At 47.6% G+C, this 17463-nt stretch overlaps 2 protein-coding genes across 3 annotated transcripts in view; both read left to right on the top strand.

Annotated features, from left to right (window-relative positions):
- Positions 1–17463, top strand: part of LOC310711927 (procollagen-lysine,2-oxoglutarate 5-dioxygenase 1-like) — a 174431-nt gene that overhangs the window by 15402 nt on the left and 141566 nt on the right. The window lies entirely within an intron of this gene.
- LOC310711844 (uncharacterized protein) overlaps positions 8563–17463 on the top strand; it is a 38849-nt gene continuing 29948 nt past the window's right edge. Inside the window, exon 1 of one of the 2 annotated variants that reach the window (XR_014528655.1) lies at positions 8563–8720. Coding sequence is in view for 1 of the 2 variants with exons in the window: in XM_083514223.1 (XP_083370349.1) it covers positions 8697–8720 (24 nt within the window). In the remaining variant the exon portion in view is untranslated. The remainder of the gene's footprint in view (positions 8721–17463) is intronic. The other variant, XM_083514223.1, reaches the window with a different exon arrangement.

Raw genomic sequence — 17463 nt, 5'->3', positions numbered from 1 at the left:
GTTGGTAAAGAGATTTATGGTAGTGGAAACCTTTGTGGCCTAAAGACCCCTTCTCCTTTAGTCCGCATACGTTTATGCCACTATAAATCTCTTGGTCTTTAAAATGCCACAAGACTCTATTGTGTTGCCTAATGTCAGCTGCTGTCTCAATTACCCGGCACTCGTTTATTTCACTCCTTTTCACCATTACCCAGAAGCAACAAAACGGCCAGCACATTAAACCCAGGAATTCTGGCCCTCTAGTTCTTCCCATCAGCCTCATAATTTCCATACATCCTAGTGTGAAGAATGAGAGGCTGTACTCAAGAGGTCCCCACCCACCCACCCACCACCAGCTTCTGGGAAATTTCACTTGGGCATTTTGTCACTGGCTCATTCCAACTTGCCAGCAGTGAGTGAGAACAGCCTCTGGAGACAGGTTTTCAAACACTTCTGAACCACACAGTGTTCAAGGTAGCTGTTATGTTGGTGTATAATTATGGAGCGGTGGGTTATTATTTAGCTGTTTTAATTATTTATATGTGTTTTTACCTTGTATTTTATTCTGTGAACCGCCCTGAGATCTTACGAAGAAGGACGGTATATAAACTAAATAAATAAGTAAGTAAATAAAACAAATAAACTTTGCACCTTAATTGTTAGAAATGGTCATTCTAGAACCACAACTTGAGCAGATGATCTCCAGGGAACCTCTCAACTAGGACTGGGCGATAGCTGCTTTTCAGCATCGTGATATATCACCAGGTAAACACTGCGATATATGATATATCATGATGCCTGAAATAAGGATGGCAGCAATCCTTATCTTTAAATGAAGCGAGGTACCAAAATCTTTACGATGTGTACGATGAAAAGACAAGCTGTGAAGCTTTGTGTATTTATTCAGCAAATATGATGTCCAACACTGAACAGTGAGTCCGGATATTGACTACTGTTTTGTGGAATTCTTTGTCAGCGTGGTGGGAGGATATAGAATTGCTTCATAAACCCATCTTATTTCAAATGAATGTATGTAAATGAAAATATCAAATGCTGTGGAACAGTGCTCATGTAATAATGTAGTCATAAGGATGGAGCTATGTAGAGGCATTGCCTGGCTTCACAGTTTTTCCTGCATCGTATAGCATAGCGCACACCAATCATGATTCATGATATATTGCCAGGTCAAAAATTATGAAATCGTTTTCACAATATGGACTTCAAACCAGCTTTGGACGATATATCACCCAGCCCTACTCTCAGCTCATGATTATTATCTCTCCTGGGGCAGTAAACACAGCACTTTGTGGCAACCTTGTTGTGCTACAGCCACAATCCAAGCCATATTGACTCCATGAAAACCAGCAACATGGAAAAAAAGAGGCAGGCAAGGGCAGTTAGGATACCTGGATGCTACACTAGGTCTTTTGACTCCAGCTCCCATCACCAACCCAGTCCCCGTCTGGTAGAGATTTAGGGGCCAAGCCAAGATGTCAATCCAAAATCGCCTGGGAAGGAAATTGAGGAACCGGCTAAAGCAGAGCTTTCCAAACTCTGTGTCGCGACAGGTTACTGTGCTGGCTGCAGTGTCTTGTGCAAATGCTTCTCTTGGGACTGGAAAGGGGTTAGTTTAACCTCTGGTTCGTTAGTAAAACTGAATTACTGTGTTGCAAAATGATGCATGTCTAAAAAGTGTGTCACCAGCATGAAAAGTTTGGAAAGCTCCTTTAAAACAAACAAACAAACAAACAAACAGAATCCTTTTTCCTGGGGATAACTCCGATGGAAATTCCCAGGTGTCAAAAAAGGCTATTTATGTATGCCACTACTGTGGCTCATGTTTCGTTAGCCCAAAAATGGAAAACGAGAGAGGTCCCAACTAAAGAAGAATGGCAACTTAAACTGATGGAATACGCGCAGCTTGCGGATCTAACATATAAGAGAACAAGAAGAACATACATTTAGAGAAGATTGGAAAGATGTTTATTGAATATATGGAGGAAAATTGTGTACACTTGAAAACATGGGCAGCATTAAGATAAATTCAACAGTGTAAATAAGTGGTTTAGTTTATATAAAATACGCAGGGATTTACGTTGTGCAAAATGAACCATGGGAAGAGAGGAAGGGAAGTCATTGATATTTTAAGGTTGTTTAAGTGAATATTCTAAAATGTAAAACATAAATTTAATAAAAATTGTGACTGTTGAATTGCAAAAGAAAAATGTAAAAGAAAGGAAAAGTTTGGAAAGTTCTGAGCTAAAGTTTCAGCCTACCTGTCTGCATGGTGGAGACTGCAGGGACAGCAGCGTTCAGGAGAAGCAGCCATTTCCCCCACGCCTGCAAGCCTCCTCGATGGGCTGGTTTGCTCATCTTGGTCTCTTTCGGGAGCCCCTGCATGCCAGGCTATAGCAGAGGAAAAGGCAGGAGTGTGTGAAATGGCAACAGCTGTGAGAAGCAGGGTTTAAATGGGCCACCCCAGCCCCTGGTGACCAAATCAAGCCAGGGATTGCTTTTGCGTGATCTGACAAGGGAACAAAAGGAGAGGCTGGCAAGCTTATTGCAAAAGGGTCCCATCCTGGTATAAGTGTGTGTTTTTTCCAAACGGGCAGCTTAACTTTTGCCCTCCTTCATGCCGGCTTTTGCAGACGCTGTCTGCACATCGCTCAGTTGCCATGGGAATGACGGGAGACGGATGGAGCGATGCAAACATCCTGTCTCGGGCAATCTAACCAAACGCCTCAGGAATCTTGAACTGGCTCCTGGCATCGCCATGTGCCAGCTCGCACCTGCTTTCTGGACGATCCCACGCCTGAGGCTGGCAGTTTTGAAACGAATGCAAGATGGGTCTAAGCAAAGCCAGCCAAATGGGAAACCAGAGCGCTGACAGACACTGCTGGGCCGTTGGCTGAGGGTGGTGCCACGCCTTCAGGCTCACATGGGCACCATGCCTTTACAACGCAGCTTCCTGTTTTCCTATCCATATCTCTTGCAGCTAAAAGCACAACTCTAGTCCGTGAAAGCTCAAGCCACAATGCATTTAATGGTCTTTGAAGGTGCACACAAGGTTCTGTGTTGCTTCGGGAAGAACATGCTGCTGCAGCTGCCCATGGAGACATATTCCAACTGACCTAGCAGTTAGATGGTGTGATTTTGTTTCCATCTGTTCCCTCTTGCTCTCCTTTTCTTTTCATTGCTTTCTCTTCCACAAAACCATTTTTCTTTTCTCTCTATTTCCCCCTTCTTCCTCCACCACTTCCAGTGACTTTCCTTGAGTAGGTTTCTCTCTCGTGTGATAGGAATTTTATGATCTTAGACATATGGTAATGTTCATAAGTGTACCAACCAAGCACGTACATAGATCAGCACAGGAAGACCAACCTGGAACCATTTTGATTTCCAAACTGTCCCAAACTGACCAAATGTTTTCTCTGCAAGGTCAAAGGAAAATGGAAAAGCCTCCCTGTTATCTTTTCCTTCACAAATCCTGTCTTAAGGGCACATTTAAGATATGAATAAGGTGTGAGCCTGTGACATGGCCCAGGAACTAAGTATTTATCACTACAATTTATCACTATCCTAGGCCCTTCACGGCCTAGGACCCGACCGCCTCTCCCGGCATGCCCCACGGAGAGCCTCAGGGTCCATATATAGCAACACCCTAGAGGTCCCAGGCCCTAAGGAAGTCAGATTAGCCTCCACCAGAGCCAGGGCCTTCTCAACACTGGCTCCGGCCTGGTGGAACGCTCTGCCTCACGAGACCAGGGCCCTACGGGATCTGATTTCTTTCCGCAGGGCCTGTAAGACAGAGTTGGTCCGCCTGGCCTTTGGCTTGGAGCCAATTTGATTCCCTCCCTCTCTAACTTTTGTCTTTTCCTTCTCCTCCTGCGATGAGGCTACATTTTAATATTTTAATGTTGTATTTTAATTTTGTTTTTAAGTTGTATTCATTCAACTTATTTTTATTATTGCTTGTTAGCTGCCCTGAGCCCGGCCTTGGCTGGGGAGGGCGGGGTATAAATAAAAAATATTATTATTATTATTATTACAAAAGAATGGCCAGGCTCCCCAGGCAATCCAACCAAGTAACCTGCCAGACAGGAGATAAACAAGGACAGGAGAAAAACAACATTCAAATTTCTGTTTAGACCGCCTGTTCTGTGATGTATTTCTGGGGGTGGTCTTGATCTACAGGGTGGCAATTTCAAGTGTCTTTATAAGGCCTTGCGCGCCATTTTTCTGGGTCCTCCTCCTCCTCTCCTGCTTGTGAGGGGAGCACCCTGTTGCAACAGATCAAGAAAGATCCAGCTTACTAGCTGCTTTGCTTCTCCATATTCTCTGGTTCTCCTACCAATAGGGAACCTATGTAAGGACTCTCTATGGGCTCTTGGGTACCCCATAAGGGAAGAGGGCCATTTTTGTTTACAACACCCGCTTGCCACATTTTCTTATCTCCTTTTTCTCCTGCCGTCTCCTTTGCCTATTCTCAGTATTTTCACTCATATCCCCCGCCCCCCCCCTTCAGTCCTTTTCTGGTTTGGCTTGAAAAAGAAGGGAGTTGCCTGCCTCAGAGGGTGGTATTTTTCCACCTGTCTTTTCTCTTGGCCTCATTTCTTCTTCACTGTCTTTTCTTTCTTATTCCACACCCAGGGCCAGATTTAGGTTTGATGAGGCCCTAACCTGCTGAAGGTAATGGGGCCCTTATATGTCCAGCTGTCCTTTATCAACAACGAATTGTCGTTGTTTTTGGTGTTGAATATATGCTAGATGGTAATTTATGGACCTAATAGGCATCTAAAGCCATTTGCACATAACAAAATATGTATTTTATCAAAGTGTTATGAGGGTTATAAGGTCTAAGATATAAAATAAATGTTCATAAATGTACCAGACGCAGGCACATGCGTGCGCGCACTCACACAAACACACAAAATGTCTGAAGCAGTATAGGAAAACAGTCCTAAAGCCATTTTCACTCTTTCAGTGACCTCAGATATTGTCTCTGTGCTCACAAATCCTGCCTTAAGGGCACATTTGGGTATGAATGGGGTGAGCCTGTGAGGAATTACCATAAGTATTTATCATCCCAAAAGAATAGCCAGGCTCTCCAGGTAAACCCATCAACAGGTTTCCTGCCAGACAAGATTTTGTTGTAGACCGCCCCTTCTGCTGTGATGTATGTATGATGTATGGGGGGGGGTTGAGGTACAGGGTGGAAATTTCAAAAGTCCATATAAGAGTTGGCACACCTTTCTTCTGGGTCTCTCCTGCCTTCTGTGTGTGGCAGTGAGCAACCTGTTGCAGTAGTTAATAAAGATCAGGCTCACTAGCTGCTTTGCTTCTCAATATTCTCTGGTTGGCCTCTGTTCTTTTCTCCTTCCGATAGCGGACCTACTTAAGGACTCCATATGGGATTAACATATTCAGCTAAGCAAAAGTGATTAATATTCTGATTTTTGCAAGGGACCCCCCCCCCCCCCGGTTGCCCCCGCAAAAGGCTTCTCCTTGCAGAGGCGTAGGGAGGCTGGGGTGGATATCCTCACATTGGAGATATGTGCCTTCTGCCAGCTGCCTGGGGTCATTCACAGGCTGCCATGTCTCTCTCTTTTGTCATTTATGGCGCTTATATCCAACTTGCATCTCAGAGTAGTCCCGAAGGGGTTTCCAATCTAATCAATAAAATGACCCTTAAACAAAATCACAGAATTGTAGATTTGGAAAGAACCCCAAGGTGCATCTAGTCCCATCTCCTGCAAAACAGGAATTCAATTAAAGAATCCCTTGCAAATGGCCACCCAACCTCTTGTGTATAAAAAACCTCCAAAGAAGGAGAGTCTACCACCTTCTGAGGGCGTCTGCATTGATATCCCATCTTTTACTCCAAGGAGCTCAAGATGACATACATAGTTCTCGCCTTCTCATTTAATCCCCACAAGCTGTCCCCAGGTCACCCAGTGAGCTGCATAGCTGAGTAAGGAGGCATTTGAACCCTAGTCTCTCCCAGGGTTTCCCCTTCTGAGAAACAGCTCTTTACTTCACTCACAGAAGCTGCTCAGTTCTGCTCCTGATGAGCAGTTGCTGGCGTGGTTTAAAAAACACAAAACTGCAAGCATTCTACGATGTCACAGTATGGGGCTTGCAGGCACTGGGCAACCAAAGCCGGCATGAGTGTGACACAGATCTGAAGGTGCACACATAGCAGACATGCACCCTAGAGAAAAAACAATCCTTCCCCATTCAAAAATTATAAAATATTCCCTGGGGAAAAGGACACATTTTCTTTGAGTTCACAGAGCAATCCCGAAGCCATCTTGACCCTCTTAATGACCCAAGATATTTACTCTGCAGTTGAAGGAAAAACCTTTCCCAATAGTTCTTTTCACTTACAAATCCTTCCAAAGCTATCTCTCATATAACAATAATAATAATAATAATAATATTTTTTATTTATACCCCGCCCTCCCCAGCCAAGGCCGGGCTCAGGGCGGCTTACAAGCAATAATAAAAACAAGTTGAATGATTACAACTTAAAAACAAAATTAAAATACAACATTAAAATATTAAAATGTAGCCTCATCGCAGGAGGAGAAGGAAAAGAAAAAAGTTAGAGAGGGAGGGAATCAAATTGGCTCCAAGCCAAAGGCCAGGCGGAACAACTCTGTCTTACAGGCCCTGCGGAAAGAGATCAGATCCTGCAGGGCCCTAGTCTCATGAGGCAGAGCGTTCCACCAGGCCGGAGCCAGTGTTGAAAAGGCCCTGGCTCTGGTTGAGGCTAATCTGACTTCCTTAGGGCCTGGGACCTCTAGGGTGTTGCTATATATGGACCTTGAGGCTCTCCGTGGGGCATACCAGGAGAGGCGGTCCCGTAGGTACGAGGGTCCTAGGCTGTGAAGGGCTTTCAAGGTCAAAAGCAGCACCTTCAACCTGACCCTATACTCCACTGGGAGCCAGTGCAGCTGGAAAAGCACTGGGTGAATATGCTCCCATGGCAGAGACCCCGTGAGGAGCCTCGCTGCAGCATTCTGCACCTGCTGGAGTTTCTGGGACAGCTTCAAGGGCAGCCCCACGTAGAGCGAATTACAGTAGTCAAGCCTGGAGGTGACCATCGCATGGATCACTGTGGCCAGGTCGGGGCAGGAAAGGTAAGGGACCAACTGCTAATTGGGCCCCCGCAAGAGAAGGGAGTTGGTCCCTCATCCCCACGCCATCCCGACCCAGCCATAGGACCTCTGTCTTCAAAGGATTTAGTTTCAATCGGCTCCCACAAAAATTTATAAATAGAGGAAGATCTGTGACAATAGATTCAAGAACTGAGGTATTTACCATTTCAGTGGAACAGCTCAGACTGGCCAGGAAAGGGCAACCAGCAAACATTGTCAGGTATCATGACAAGAGACAAGCCAGGAGACAAGACTGCCTCTTGCTGTGATTCATGTCTGTTGCTTGTTGGGTGGGCAGTGGTTTTCAATCGGTATGCCGTGGCACCCTGGGGTGCCTTGAATGATGGTCAAGGGTGCCGCAAGCAACACTGGCCTCTGTCCCTCTTTCTCCCCGCCCCCCATGCCTTCTTGCATCTCTGCCTCCCAAAGGTTTGCATAGCTGTTTGTTGCAGCACCCCTGGGCTAGAAGCTCCCCAGGCGAACGGTGCCTCCGGAGCTGGCCAGGGGGTACTTCCCAGGCCCCCGTGGGGCAGCGTGAGGAGGCACCTCGCTTCAGGGAAGGGGCGGCAGCTGTGGCTGTCCAGAGGACTCTGAAGGAGAGGGGAGAGGAGAAGAGGGAACACTCCACAAGGAAAGGAGTCAGAAAAAGAACGAGAGGCTGCCAGCTCTGGTGACATAGCTGGGCTCCTGAGCCTCACAGAAAGAATGTAGTTGGTCAAGGGAGCCGTGGACTCAAAAAAGTCCAAAACCTCTGGGCTAAGGGAAACCCAGCCAGATTGGGGGGGGGGGTATAAAAAAATTATTATTGTAATCATTGGCAATTTCTCAAGTCTTTAAAAGTTGTTACACACACTTGTCTTGGCTCCTCACCTCCATGCAACATGTAAGGTGAGAAACTCTGTCGCAACAGTAAAATTAAGATCTGCCTTGCTTTGACTGGTTCCTGCCGCCGCTCATTTTTCTCTGACCCATCATGGATTTAGCCCCAACCCCAAGAAACTAGTAACTGAAGGAGGTGGGTCATGGGAATTGAAGCGTATGCTTTCTGCATACAACACACCCACTGCCAAGCACCTCCATCTCTCCTGCCCCCAACCCCATACCACCCTCTCTCCTAAAATAGACCGGGGTCACTGAGTCCTTCCCAGCAATAGAATTAGCCGTTCTGGAAGATTCCTAAAATGTTATTAATCCAGAGTTCAGAGTTCAAAGGTCCCAAATATAAAATAAACGTTCATAAATGTACACGGCAAACATATAAGTAAGTACAGGGGTGCAATCCTGTCAGGTTCTTTAGGAGACAGCAAGAGTCTGCAAAGCAGGATACAAATAATAGAAAAAGTATTAAACTGTACATTTCAAAGAATATATATATATCACCCTAGTGTTGCATGGCATTAACATTTTCTAGCCACTAGGCCACACGGACTCTCCTAGCTAGAACCTTGCCACTGAGGCCAGGAATTCCATGCTCTCAACTGCTGTTGCCTAGGAACGGAGCTTGCGACCATTTGAGGTTCCTCAGCATCCAGAGGTTGGCAGAGGTGTGGCCTGAGGATGGCGTCCCAAAGACCCCTGGAGGTAAGTCTAGGTTGCCATGGCCAGGGGACCTAACCCTGGGACCTACTTGTATGAACTTTATTATGGTCACAGACCAGGATAAAAAAAAGAAAGAGCATATAAATAAAGTAGCAGTGAGGATTTATTTTTTTTAACCGATAATTGTTAGAGCAAATGAGGACAAAGAAACAGGCATAGGATAAAACTGTGGAATGGTCACTTTAAAATGTGAAGGTTCATTGTTGCTTCCCAAGTTGTGTATGTCTTTAAGGGCCAGGGCAAGTAACGAGGCCCAGTCTTACAGCTGTGAAACATAGCAGGTGCTGCTGAGTTGTGTTAATCAAGCTGTGTCAGCAATTGGGTCTAGTATCTAAGGAGCAGCACCTAGCTCTCCCATTACCCCGGGGGGGGGGGGGGTTGGTGGTTGGGTCTGGTTGTTGTTGATGTGTTTAGCGTATAAGGAGTTTTTGCTTTTGTTATTAAAACCTTGTTTGAGTTATTTTTGAGTCCCTTTTTAATGCATGGTCTCCCCAGCAAGCTCTCTGCAGCGCTACTAAACTGCAGATAGCCAACAAAAACATCTGAATAAAATACAAGATTAAACACGGATAATGGATGGATAAAAACTGATAATTAAAACAGATAAGAACTAAAAAACAAACAAAGGCACGCAGTTAAAACAACTGTAAGAGCATAAGAACTAAAAGACTCGCCGTTAAAACTAAGAGGCTGCAGAGTAGAAGCTTCTGAAATAGAGGACACTCACAACATTAGAAACCGCTGTGCAAATATGGTTAAAACAGACAATTAAAACAATGCAAAACAATAAATTTAGAAAGAATGTTGCAGTAAAGGGGCTCTGGCCACTCACCCCTCCCTCACCTGCCCTTACCCTCCAGCTGGGTCCGGTTTCTGGAACGGAGGCCGGCAGTCATTGACTTTTTGACAAAACAAAACGCCACAGAAATGGTAATGCTGCCACCACTCTGTCTCAGGGCAGCCGGAGGCACAGTCCAAGGGAGAAGACTCTGCTCCTTTGTTACCGGTTGCCCCACTCTGCAAACTGCTTCCACAAACTTGCAGGCAGAAATTCATCAGGTATAGCGTAACCAAGTAGTCAGGCGTTGGACTTAGATTTTCCCTCATATTTGCACATAAGACAAAAGATTCTTTTTTTAAAATTTATTTAAAAAAACACAGTTAACATGCTTAAAAAGCAGGCACATCTTTTGTATCTTTCAGGCAGATAAAATAAAGACATTGTTTAATATAGCTAACTAAGATACTCACTTCTAAGAACTTCTATCTGAAGAAGTGTGCATGCACACGAAAGCTCATACCAAGAACTAAGTTAGTTGGTCTTTAAGGTGCTACTGGAAGGAATTTTTTTAATTTTTTTTAAGAACAAAGACAGAGATGGGATAGTTTCAAAGTCCTTCAGTAGATCCGCATTACAAAGTCAGCAGGAATCTCCATTACAAAGAGACACAGGACGGCTGTTGGCAAATCGCAGGTTGCAGAGCTCAGTTCTTAGGCTCTTTATTCACAAATCTCACGTGGAACCAGAACCCAGACCCAATCACAATTCTTGATTACATTCAAATTCACCAATGACCAGCTTATGGGCTAATAATTTAGGCTTGTGACAGCTGAGCTCATTAAGTTCCCAGAACCTGGATCAAAGGGCTCACCCCTTTCCTCGGATGTTTCACAGGTGCACATTCCCAGGTAATTAAAATAAAAAAATTCCAGTAGCACCTTAAAGATGTTAACGGAAATTCAAGGGTCCTCTTAGGCAAATGAAGACACCGACCAGAGCAAGTCAGAGCAAATCAGCAGCCAGTAGGCTCGGTCTTTATTTAGAAAAAGACTGTCGCGACAGGACTCCCACCGCCCACAAGGTGAAGCAAAATGGAAGCCCCGAACAAAGGGAGACCCTAACTTTTATTAGTTGCTAATCCCCTAAGCTACACCCTCAGAATTACATCACATTTACATCACGATTATATTAAAAATAGGAGGAGTTGGGGAGGGGCCGCACAGGTAACCCGAGTGTCCTGACACCTGGCCGGAGCCCCCTTCCCCCTCCCCGCATGAGTCATATACAGAAACAAAGGAAGAGGGCGAAGTTTCCTGCCCCCTGAGGAGAGTCCGATCACAGTCTTTTGTGTGTGTCTGCGCGGAATACACCAAGATATGCAGTTCATTGTTTCTTTGATAGTCTCCTGTCTGAGCCCATCACTGACGGCTATCAAGGTGGTCACGTCTAGTAGGAAGGAACACAGAGTACGTGACTGCTCGGTTAAGGGATTATGGCCGCTTGATTTCGGACCACCCCCCTTTGATAGTCTTTGTAATATCCAGCAGAATAAAAGTGGTCCGGTGAAAATCCGAAGTACGGCTGATTTTTAGTGAATTTATGAAGAATATTGTCTTTGAAGTTCAAAGCACTTTCGCCTTCAGGAAGCGGCTTGCTACATTTTGATTAGATCAGTCACGGTCAATTGAACTCGGAAACTTTGTATTGAGAGCTGTCAAGGGAAAGGGGGAAAGCGGCAGTAGCCTGCAGTACCTGCGTGGCCGCCGCAAGGGGCGCTGTTCGGTAATGTTGATTGGCTGAGGCGGGCGCCGATTGACAGCGGAATTTCGGTCGGCCGGTCTACTCACAATAAAAATAGGGCTGTGCGGAGCGCTATGGCGAGAAGCTGTCAAACTAGCGCTTCCTTATTTACGGAAGGCTTTAAGGGATGGCCCTCTAAAGGGGACATCTCCAGGGTCGGGGGGGGGGAGATGTGTGCGTGTGTGAGTGTGGTGCTTGTGTAACACGTGTCTGTGAGTTGGGGGGGGGTTTCCGGCGACAGTTCCCCCCTTCGGAGATAAGATTGCAAAGGCAGGGAAGCCGTGCAATCCTTTTCTCCGCATAATCAATAGAGGCTTGGGATGTCATACCTAGAGTCCAGGGTCCGGAGGTTATGCAAAGGTCCCAATTCGATGGGAGTTGACTGGATCTCTGCCGTCGGTGGCCTATAGATGGTGGTTGATCGCGGACGAAGGGCAGGAAGACAGGAGCCGCAAGTTTGACAGCACATCGGGAAGCAGTGAATCATGCAGCAGAAGAAAGCAACGCAGATGGCAACAGTGATCAGTATTAAGAGGCCGTTCCCCAGAAGTTGTTTTATCCAAGTCGACCCCGGTAGCCAGCTCCAGAGTTGAGTGTCCGACAGGCCCTCATGTTGGATATCTCTAAGTTTATCGGTCAATTTGTAGATGTTATTAAGGTGTCCTGTGATGTTCAGGGTCTGGTCAGTGACGTGCGTGCAGCATTCGGTTCCTATGAGGGCACAAACCCCTCCAGTCGAGGCGAGTACGTAGTCCAAAGCAAGGCGGTTCTGGATCGAATTTTGCCTGACCTCGGTTAGTTCAGTTAAGATGGATTGGGTAGCTGCATTGGATTCCTCCATAAAGTTCAGCAGTATGTCAGTCAGTTTAAGGATGTCAACGTGGTTTGAGCCGGCCCCATAGGCGGGAAAGAGGGCTCGGCCGTAAGTTTCCCCGTTGGCTGCAACATCGGAGAGCTCCGACAAGTCTTTTGCTCTCTTATTTCGCCTCTTTCCAGGGGGAAGCTCTTGGGTAACGCGGACCCCAGGTAAAATCAGTCCAAGGTAACAGGTGCCACGGGAGTGGGGGCTAGCCCATACGTAGCCGCGGTGGCCACAGATCCAGAACAACCCTTGCAGGCACGAGTCTATGCGCCCAGTATTGAAGGTGCGGAAGAAACACTGGGAAATTGGGGAAGGGTCCCAGGGATCAGGCAAGTTCATCACACGCTTCCATGCGGACAGTAAAGTAGGGTGGGTAGAAGGGTTGCCTTGGTGCCATAGGGTAACTCTGCCGCTTAAGGTAATATCAATGGTGTACTTACAGGTACTCTCACCGATGACTTTGTCGTTGCCGCTGAATTTTCGGCAGAGGTCGCCTGTAGCGGGTCCGGTGAGGTAGATGTACTGGTGGGTTAAGTTCACAGCGGTCAGGTTCCAGGACCGTACATCGGCGGAAAGATGTTGTTCCAAGGTGAGGGGCACTCCAAGGAATGGTATGCCACTGTGGAGGTGTGAGGGAGCGTTGGCGCAGATCCAGCATTCGTTGGTGGTTGTTTGTTTTGCGATTTGGGAGATGAGTTTCACATAGGTGTTGGAATGCCAGGTGGACAGGAGGTCGTTGTTGTTGGGGTCTTGGGACATTGACAGTTCCCCCCTTTGTCGAGGTGCGGTGCCGGCAGGATGAAGGGGGTCTTGGCGCAACAAGTAGGTCAAATTGGTGGTTAGGCCTCCGCATCTCTGTGGCCCGGTGGTGTCCCATTCTGCTGTAGGCGGTACAGAGTGATGCCATCCTTCTAGGTATGCTTTGCCGTCCCAATTGGAGGCTAATCCAATATCCCAGACGCAGCAGTACCTTCGGAGGCAGATGCCTTGTAAAACGGTTTGGCGGGGGGTGGAATCTACCCTTTGGCAGTAAAATCCGTGGATCAAACGATCAGTGGGGTGGTTCTGGTCAGTATAAACTGATTCTCCACCACCGTTATCGAGGGCAGTCCAGTTTAGTGATTGTTCAGGTGTACCGTCCGAGAAAAGCACGTAAGAACCATTGAGGCAATGGGCACGGTTCCAAGGGCCGTCTCTGGTAAGGATGAGTTTCCCTAGAGGTCTGAACGATGGTGAGCGAACAAAAAGTTCCCATGCTTGGTGTGTGTCGAGGACAGGTGAGATGGAGTGTCGAAGGAGGACGCGAGTCTCTGGTAGGCAGAATTCAAAATCTCCAAGGCGGTCTAATGTCCCTTTTCTCACCATGTCGACAATCCCAAAGTCCAGGTATTTGTATTCAGTTTGTAATCCAGGACAAGAGGCATGTGTGCTCGTGGTGTTTTGGGAGAGTACGGGGGTGAGATGAAGGAGGAGCAGGATGGGTATGGTGGTTGTCATAGTCGAGCTGTCAAATGAGGAGCGGCGGGCGGTGGAGCTGTCAAACTGCAGAGCTGTCAAATGGGGAGCGGCGGGCGGTGGAGCTGTCAAACTGCAGAGCTGTCAGATGGGGAGCGGCGGACGGTGGAGCTGTCAAACTGCAGAGCTGTCAGATGGGGAGCGGCGGACGGTGGAGCTGTCAAACTGCAGAGCTGTCAGATGGGGAGCGGCGGACGGTGGAGCTGTCAAACTGCAGAGCTGTCAGATGGGGAGCGGCGGACGGTGGAGCTGTCAAACGGCAGAGCTGTCAAATGGGGAGCGGTGATACCTTGCGGAGTTTCAGGCGGATGGGGGGTTTATCTTTTTGGCTAGGTGTAGTGATGAGTTCGGAAGACCACAATGTTGATGTGAGAGGTGAGTCAGGTCCGGTCTGTTGGGCCCGATTCGTGCCCCGATCTGGTCCGGTCTGTTGGGCTCGATTCGTGCCCCGATCTGGTCCGGTCTGTTGGGCTCGATTCGTGCCCCGATCTGGTCCGGTCTGTTGGTTTTGCTCGTTGCAGTTGTCGTCGTCTGCTGGTTGGCGTGGGACGTGGTAGGGCGAGTCGTCCGGTGTGGGTTCAGGTGGCAAAGCCGGCTTGCAGCGGGTGTGATGCAACCAGGCTGTCTTTTCCGCTACCTTAACAGAAGTTGGAGTGGTTAACAGTACTTGGTAGGGGCCCTCCCAGGTGGGCTGTAGGGGTACCTTGTGATATGTTTTTGCTAATATCCAGTCCCCTGGTAGGTACGAGTGGATGTTTTCATCTAGAGGGATGGTTTGGCTTGAGGCAGCATATCTGTGGAGACGAATGAGTTGCCTCTGTAGGTGCATCACATATTGTGTTAGTTCTGACTCGCCTACCTCTAACTCGGATGTTGGAAATTGAGTATTATATACAGGGGAGGGCCTACCAAAAAGTATTTCATAGGGGGATAAGTTTAAGTTTCCCCGGGGGCAAGCTCTGAGATTATGTAAAACTAAGGGGAGAGCGTTGATCCACTTGATTCCGGAGTCCTTACAAAGCTTTCCTAGTTGTGACTTCAGCTGTTGATTCATTCTTTCAACCTGCCCTGAGGATGGGGGATGGTATGGGGTGTGCAGTTTCCATTTGATCCCTAGGGCTTTGGCGACTTGCTGAACTATCTCTGAGGTGAAGTGGGAGCCCCTGTCGCTGTCTATATGTCTCGGCACCCCGAAGCGTGGTATTATTTCGTGCAGTAGAGTTTTTGCAACCATTTGGGCAGTAGCTCGGCGGGCTGGGAGGCATTCTACCCATCCAGTCAACTGGTCAATGATGACGAGGGCGTGTTTATAGCCTTGACAAGGGGGCAAATCTATGAAATCAATTTGAAGACTTTCAAAAGGGACAAAAGCCCATGGTCTGGCTCCAGGTGGACTTCTGGCAGTATGCTTAGGATTAAAGGTTTGACAAGTGTGACAGTTCTTTACTGCCGTCTTAGCGGCAAGGGCTAGTCCGGGGGCATACCAGCAGCGTTGCACTGAGTCTATAAGCTTGTCTCTTCCCCAGTGAGTACACTGATGGAGAATTCTGACATGCTTGGGTACCCACAGTCTAGGCATTATAAGTCTCTTGTCGGGAAGGTACCAGATGCCATTCTCAAGGATAGCTCCGTGATCTTCCCACCCTTGCCTTTCTTCAGGGGTGGCGGTTTTATACATTAGGTCAAAGTCTATGTCCGATGGAATTTGGGGTCCCTGGAATTCATTATCCGGAGACAGTGGTTGGAGGGCTGCTTCTTGTGCCATATGATCTGCGCAGCGGTTCCCTGTGGATACTGGATCTTTCCCCTTGGTGTGAGCTTTACAGTGGACTACCGCTATTTCCTCAGGGAGGTGAATGGAGTCCATAAGGCGCTGTACTAGGGGTGCATGGGCGATCTTAGTGCCCGCGGCAGTTAGGAAGCCTCTCTGCAGCCAGATTTGTCCAGTGGCGTGAACTAGACCGAAGCAGTATTTGGAGTCTGTATAGATTGTGACCCTTTTTCCTGCCGCTAATTCACATGCTCGAATTAAAGCGATGAGTTCGGCCGCTTGTGCACTATACTTGGCGTGGACAGGACGCGCTTCCAAGACATCTGTGTCACTAACAACCGCGTATCCGCTCTTTCGCTCCCCCCCCTACTATTCTAGAACTCCCGTCAGTGTACAGTACTAAGTGAGGGTTATCCAAAGGGACATAGTCAAGGTCTTCTCGTGGTTTCTCGGCATGTCGTACTACTTGGCTACAGTCGTGGTGTGGGGTGCCGTCGTCAGGAAGGGGAAGGAGGGTTGCGGGATTTAGGGAATTCACTCTTTTTATGGTGACGTTTGATGGACTGAGGAGGATGGCCTCGTATCTATTCAGTCTCTGTATCGTGAAGCGTTGGCAGCCTTGTAGGCTAAGAAGGGTGGCCACAGCATGGGGAACGTTTACAATCAATTCATGTCCCAAAACAGTTTCTTGGGCTTTTTCTAAGAGTAATGCTGCTGCTGCCACTGCCCTAAGGCATCCCACATTCCCCAATACTGTAGTGTCTAGCTGAAGACTATAGTAAGCAACGGGTCTGTTCTTTCCTTGAAATGGTTGGGTCAGGACTCCAGAGGCTACTCCTTTGTTTTTGTGGACAAACAAGGAGAAGGGTAATCTGTAGTCCGGAAGTCCGAGGGCAGGCGAAGACCTTAGCTCGCGCTTGATTGATTCAAAGGCTTCGAGCGCCTCTGCAGTCCATTGCAATTGATCAGGGGCGCTATCGTGCGTCATTGCAGTGAGGGGCCGGGTGAACTCACCATAACGGGGAATCCATGCTCGGCAAAATCCACTCATTCCAATGAAACCCCTGAGTTGTCTCTTGGTTTTTGGAAGGGGTAGTCTCGTTATGGCCTCGATCCTATCGGTGGCGAGGGCACGGGTACCTTGTCTGAGGATGTGGCCAAGATATTTTACCTCCTTTTGGCAGTACTGTATCTTCTTTGGGGATACTTTGTGGCCTTTGTGTGCTAATATCGTCAGGAGAGCTATAGTATCTGATTTACAGGATTCCAAATCTCGCCCGCAGAGTAAGATGTCATCTACGTAAAGTCTGAGGGCAGAGCCACCCGGAAGGTTCACATCAAGGAGATCTTGGTGTAATATGGAGGAGAAAATTGCTGGGGATTCTACGTATCCCTGGGGTAACCGGGTCCACGTTAATTGGCCTGTTTGCCAGGTAAAAGCGAAGAGAAACTGACTTTCTGGATCCACGGGGATACTGAAGAAAGCGGAGCATAGGTCTATTACGGAATAAACTACAGTTCCCTCCGGGATGGTGCTTAAAAGGTGGTGTGGGTTTGCTACCACGGCATGTCTGGGGATAACGAAGGAATTGATCAATCGAAGATCTTGTACCAAGCGCCATTTTACGGGGTTGGTATTCGGCTTTTTGACTGGAAGCAGGGGGGTATTACATGGTGAGGCACAGGGAACCAGAACTCCCATTTTGAGAAACTCATCAATCATCGGAGTGAGGCCGTCGATTGCTTCGGGAGGTAGGGGATATTGTTTAGTACAGGGAAAGGGTAGATCTTTCCTATAGTTGACTTTAACTGGGGTCGCAGACTTTAGGAGTCCGACAGAGGTCGATTCAGTTCCCCATAGCCAGGAAGGGACACTATTTAGAAGTTCAGGAGGAAGATCAATGGGTTTGTTGTTAGCTTCTTGCAGGACTCCTTGGAAGTTGAATATGGAGTCGTTTGGCATATGTAAGTAAATTCCTTCCTGGCCGCATTGAAT

The sequence above is a fragment of the Podarcis liolepis genome, assembly GCF_965112155.1.
Source record: "Podarcis liolepis genome assembly, chromosome: 7".
Lineage (NCBI taxonomy): Eukaryota > Metazoa > Chordata > Lepidosauria > Squamata > Lacertidae > Podarcis > Podarcis liolepis.
The sequence above is the reverse complement of the archived record's forward strand: the minus strand, read 5'-3'. Positions and strand labels throughout refer to the sequence as shown.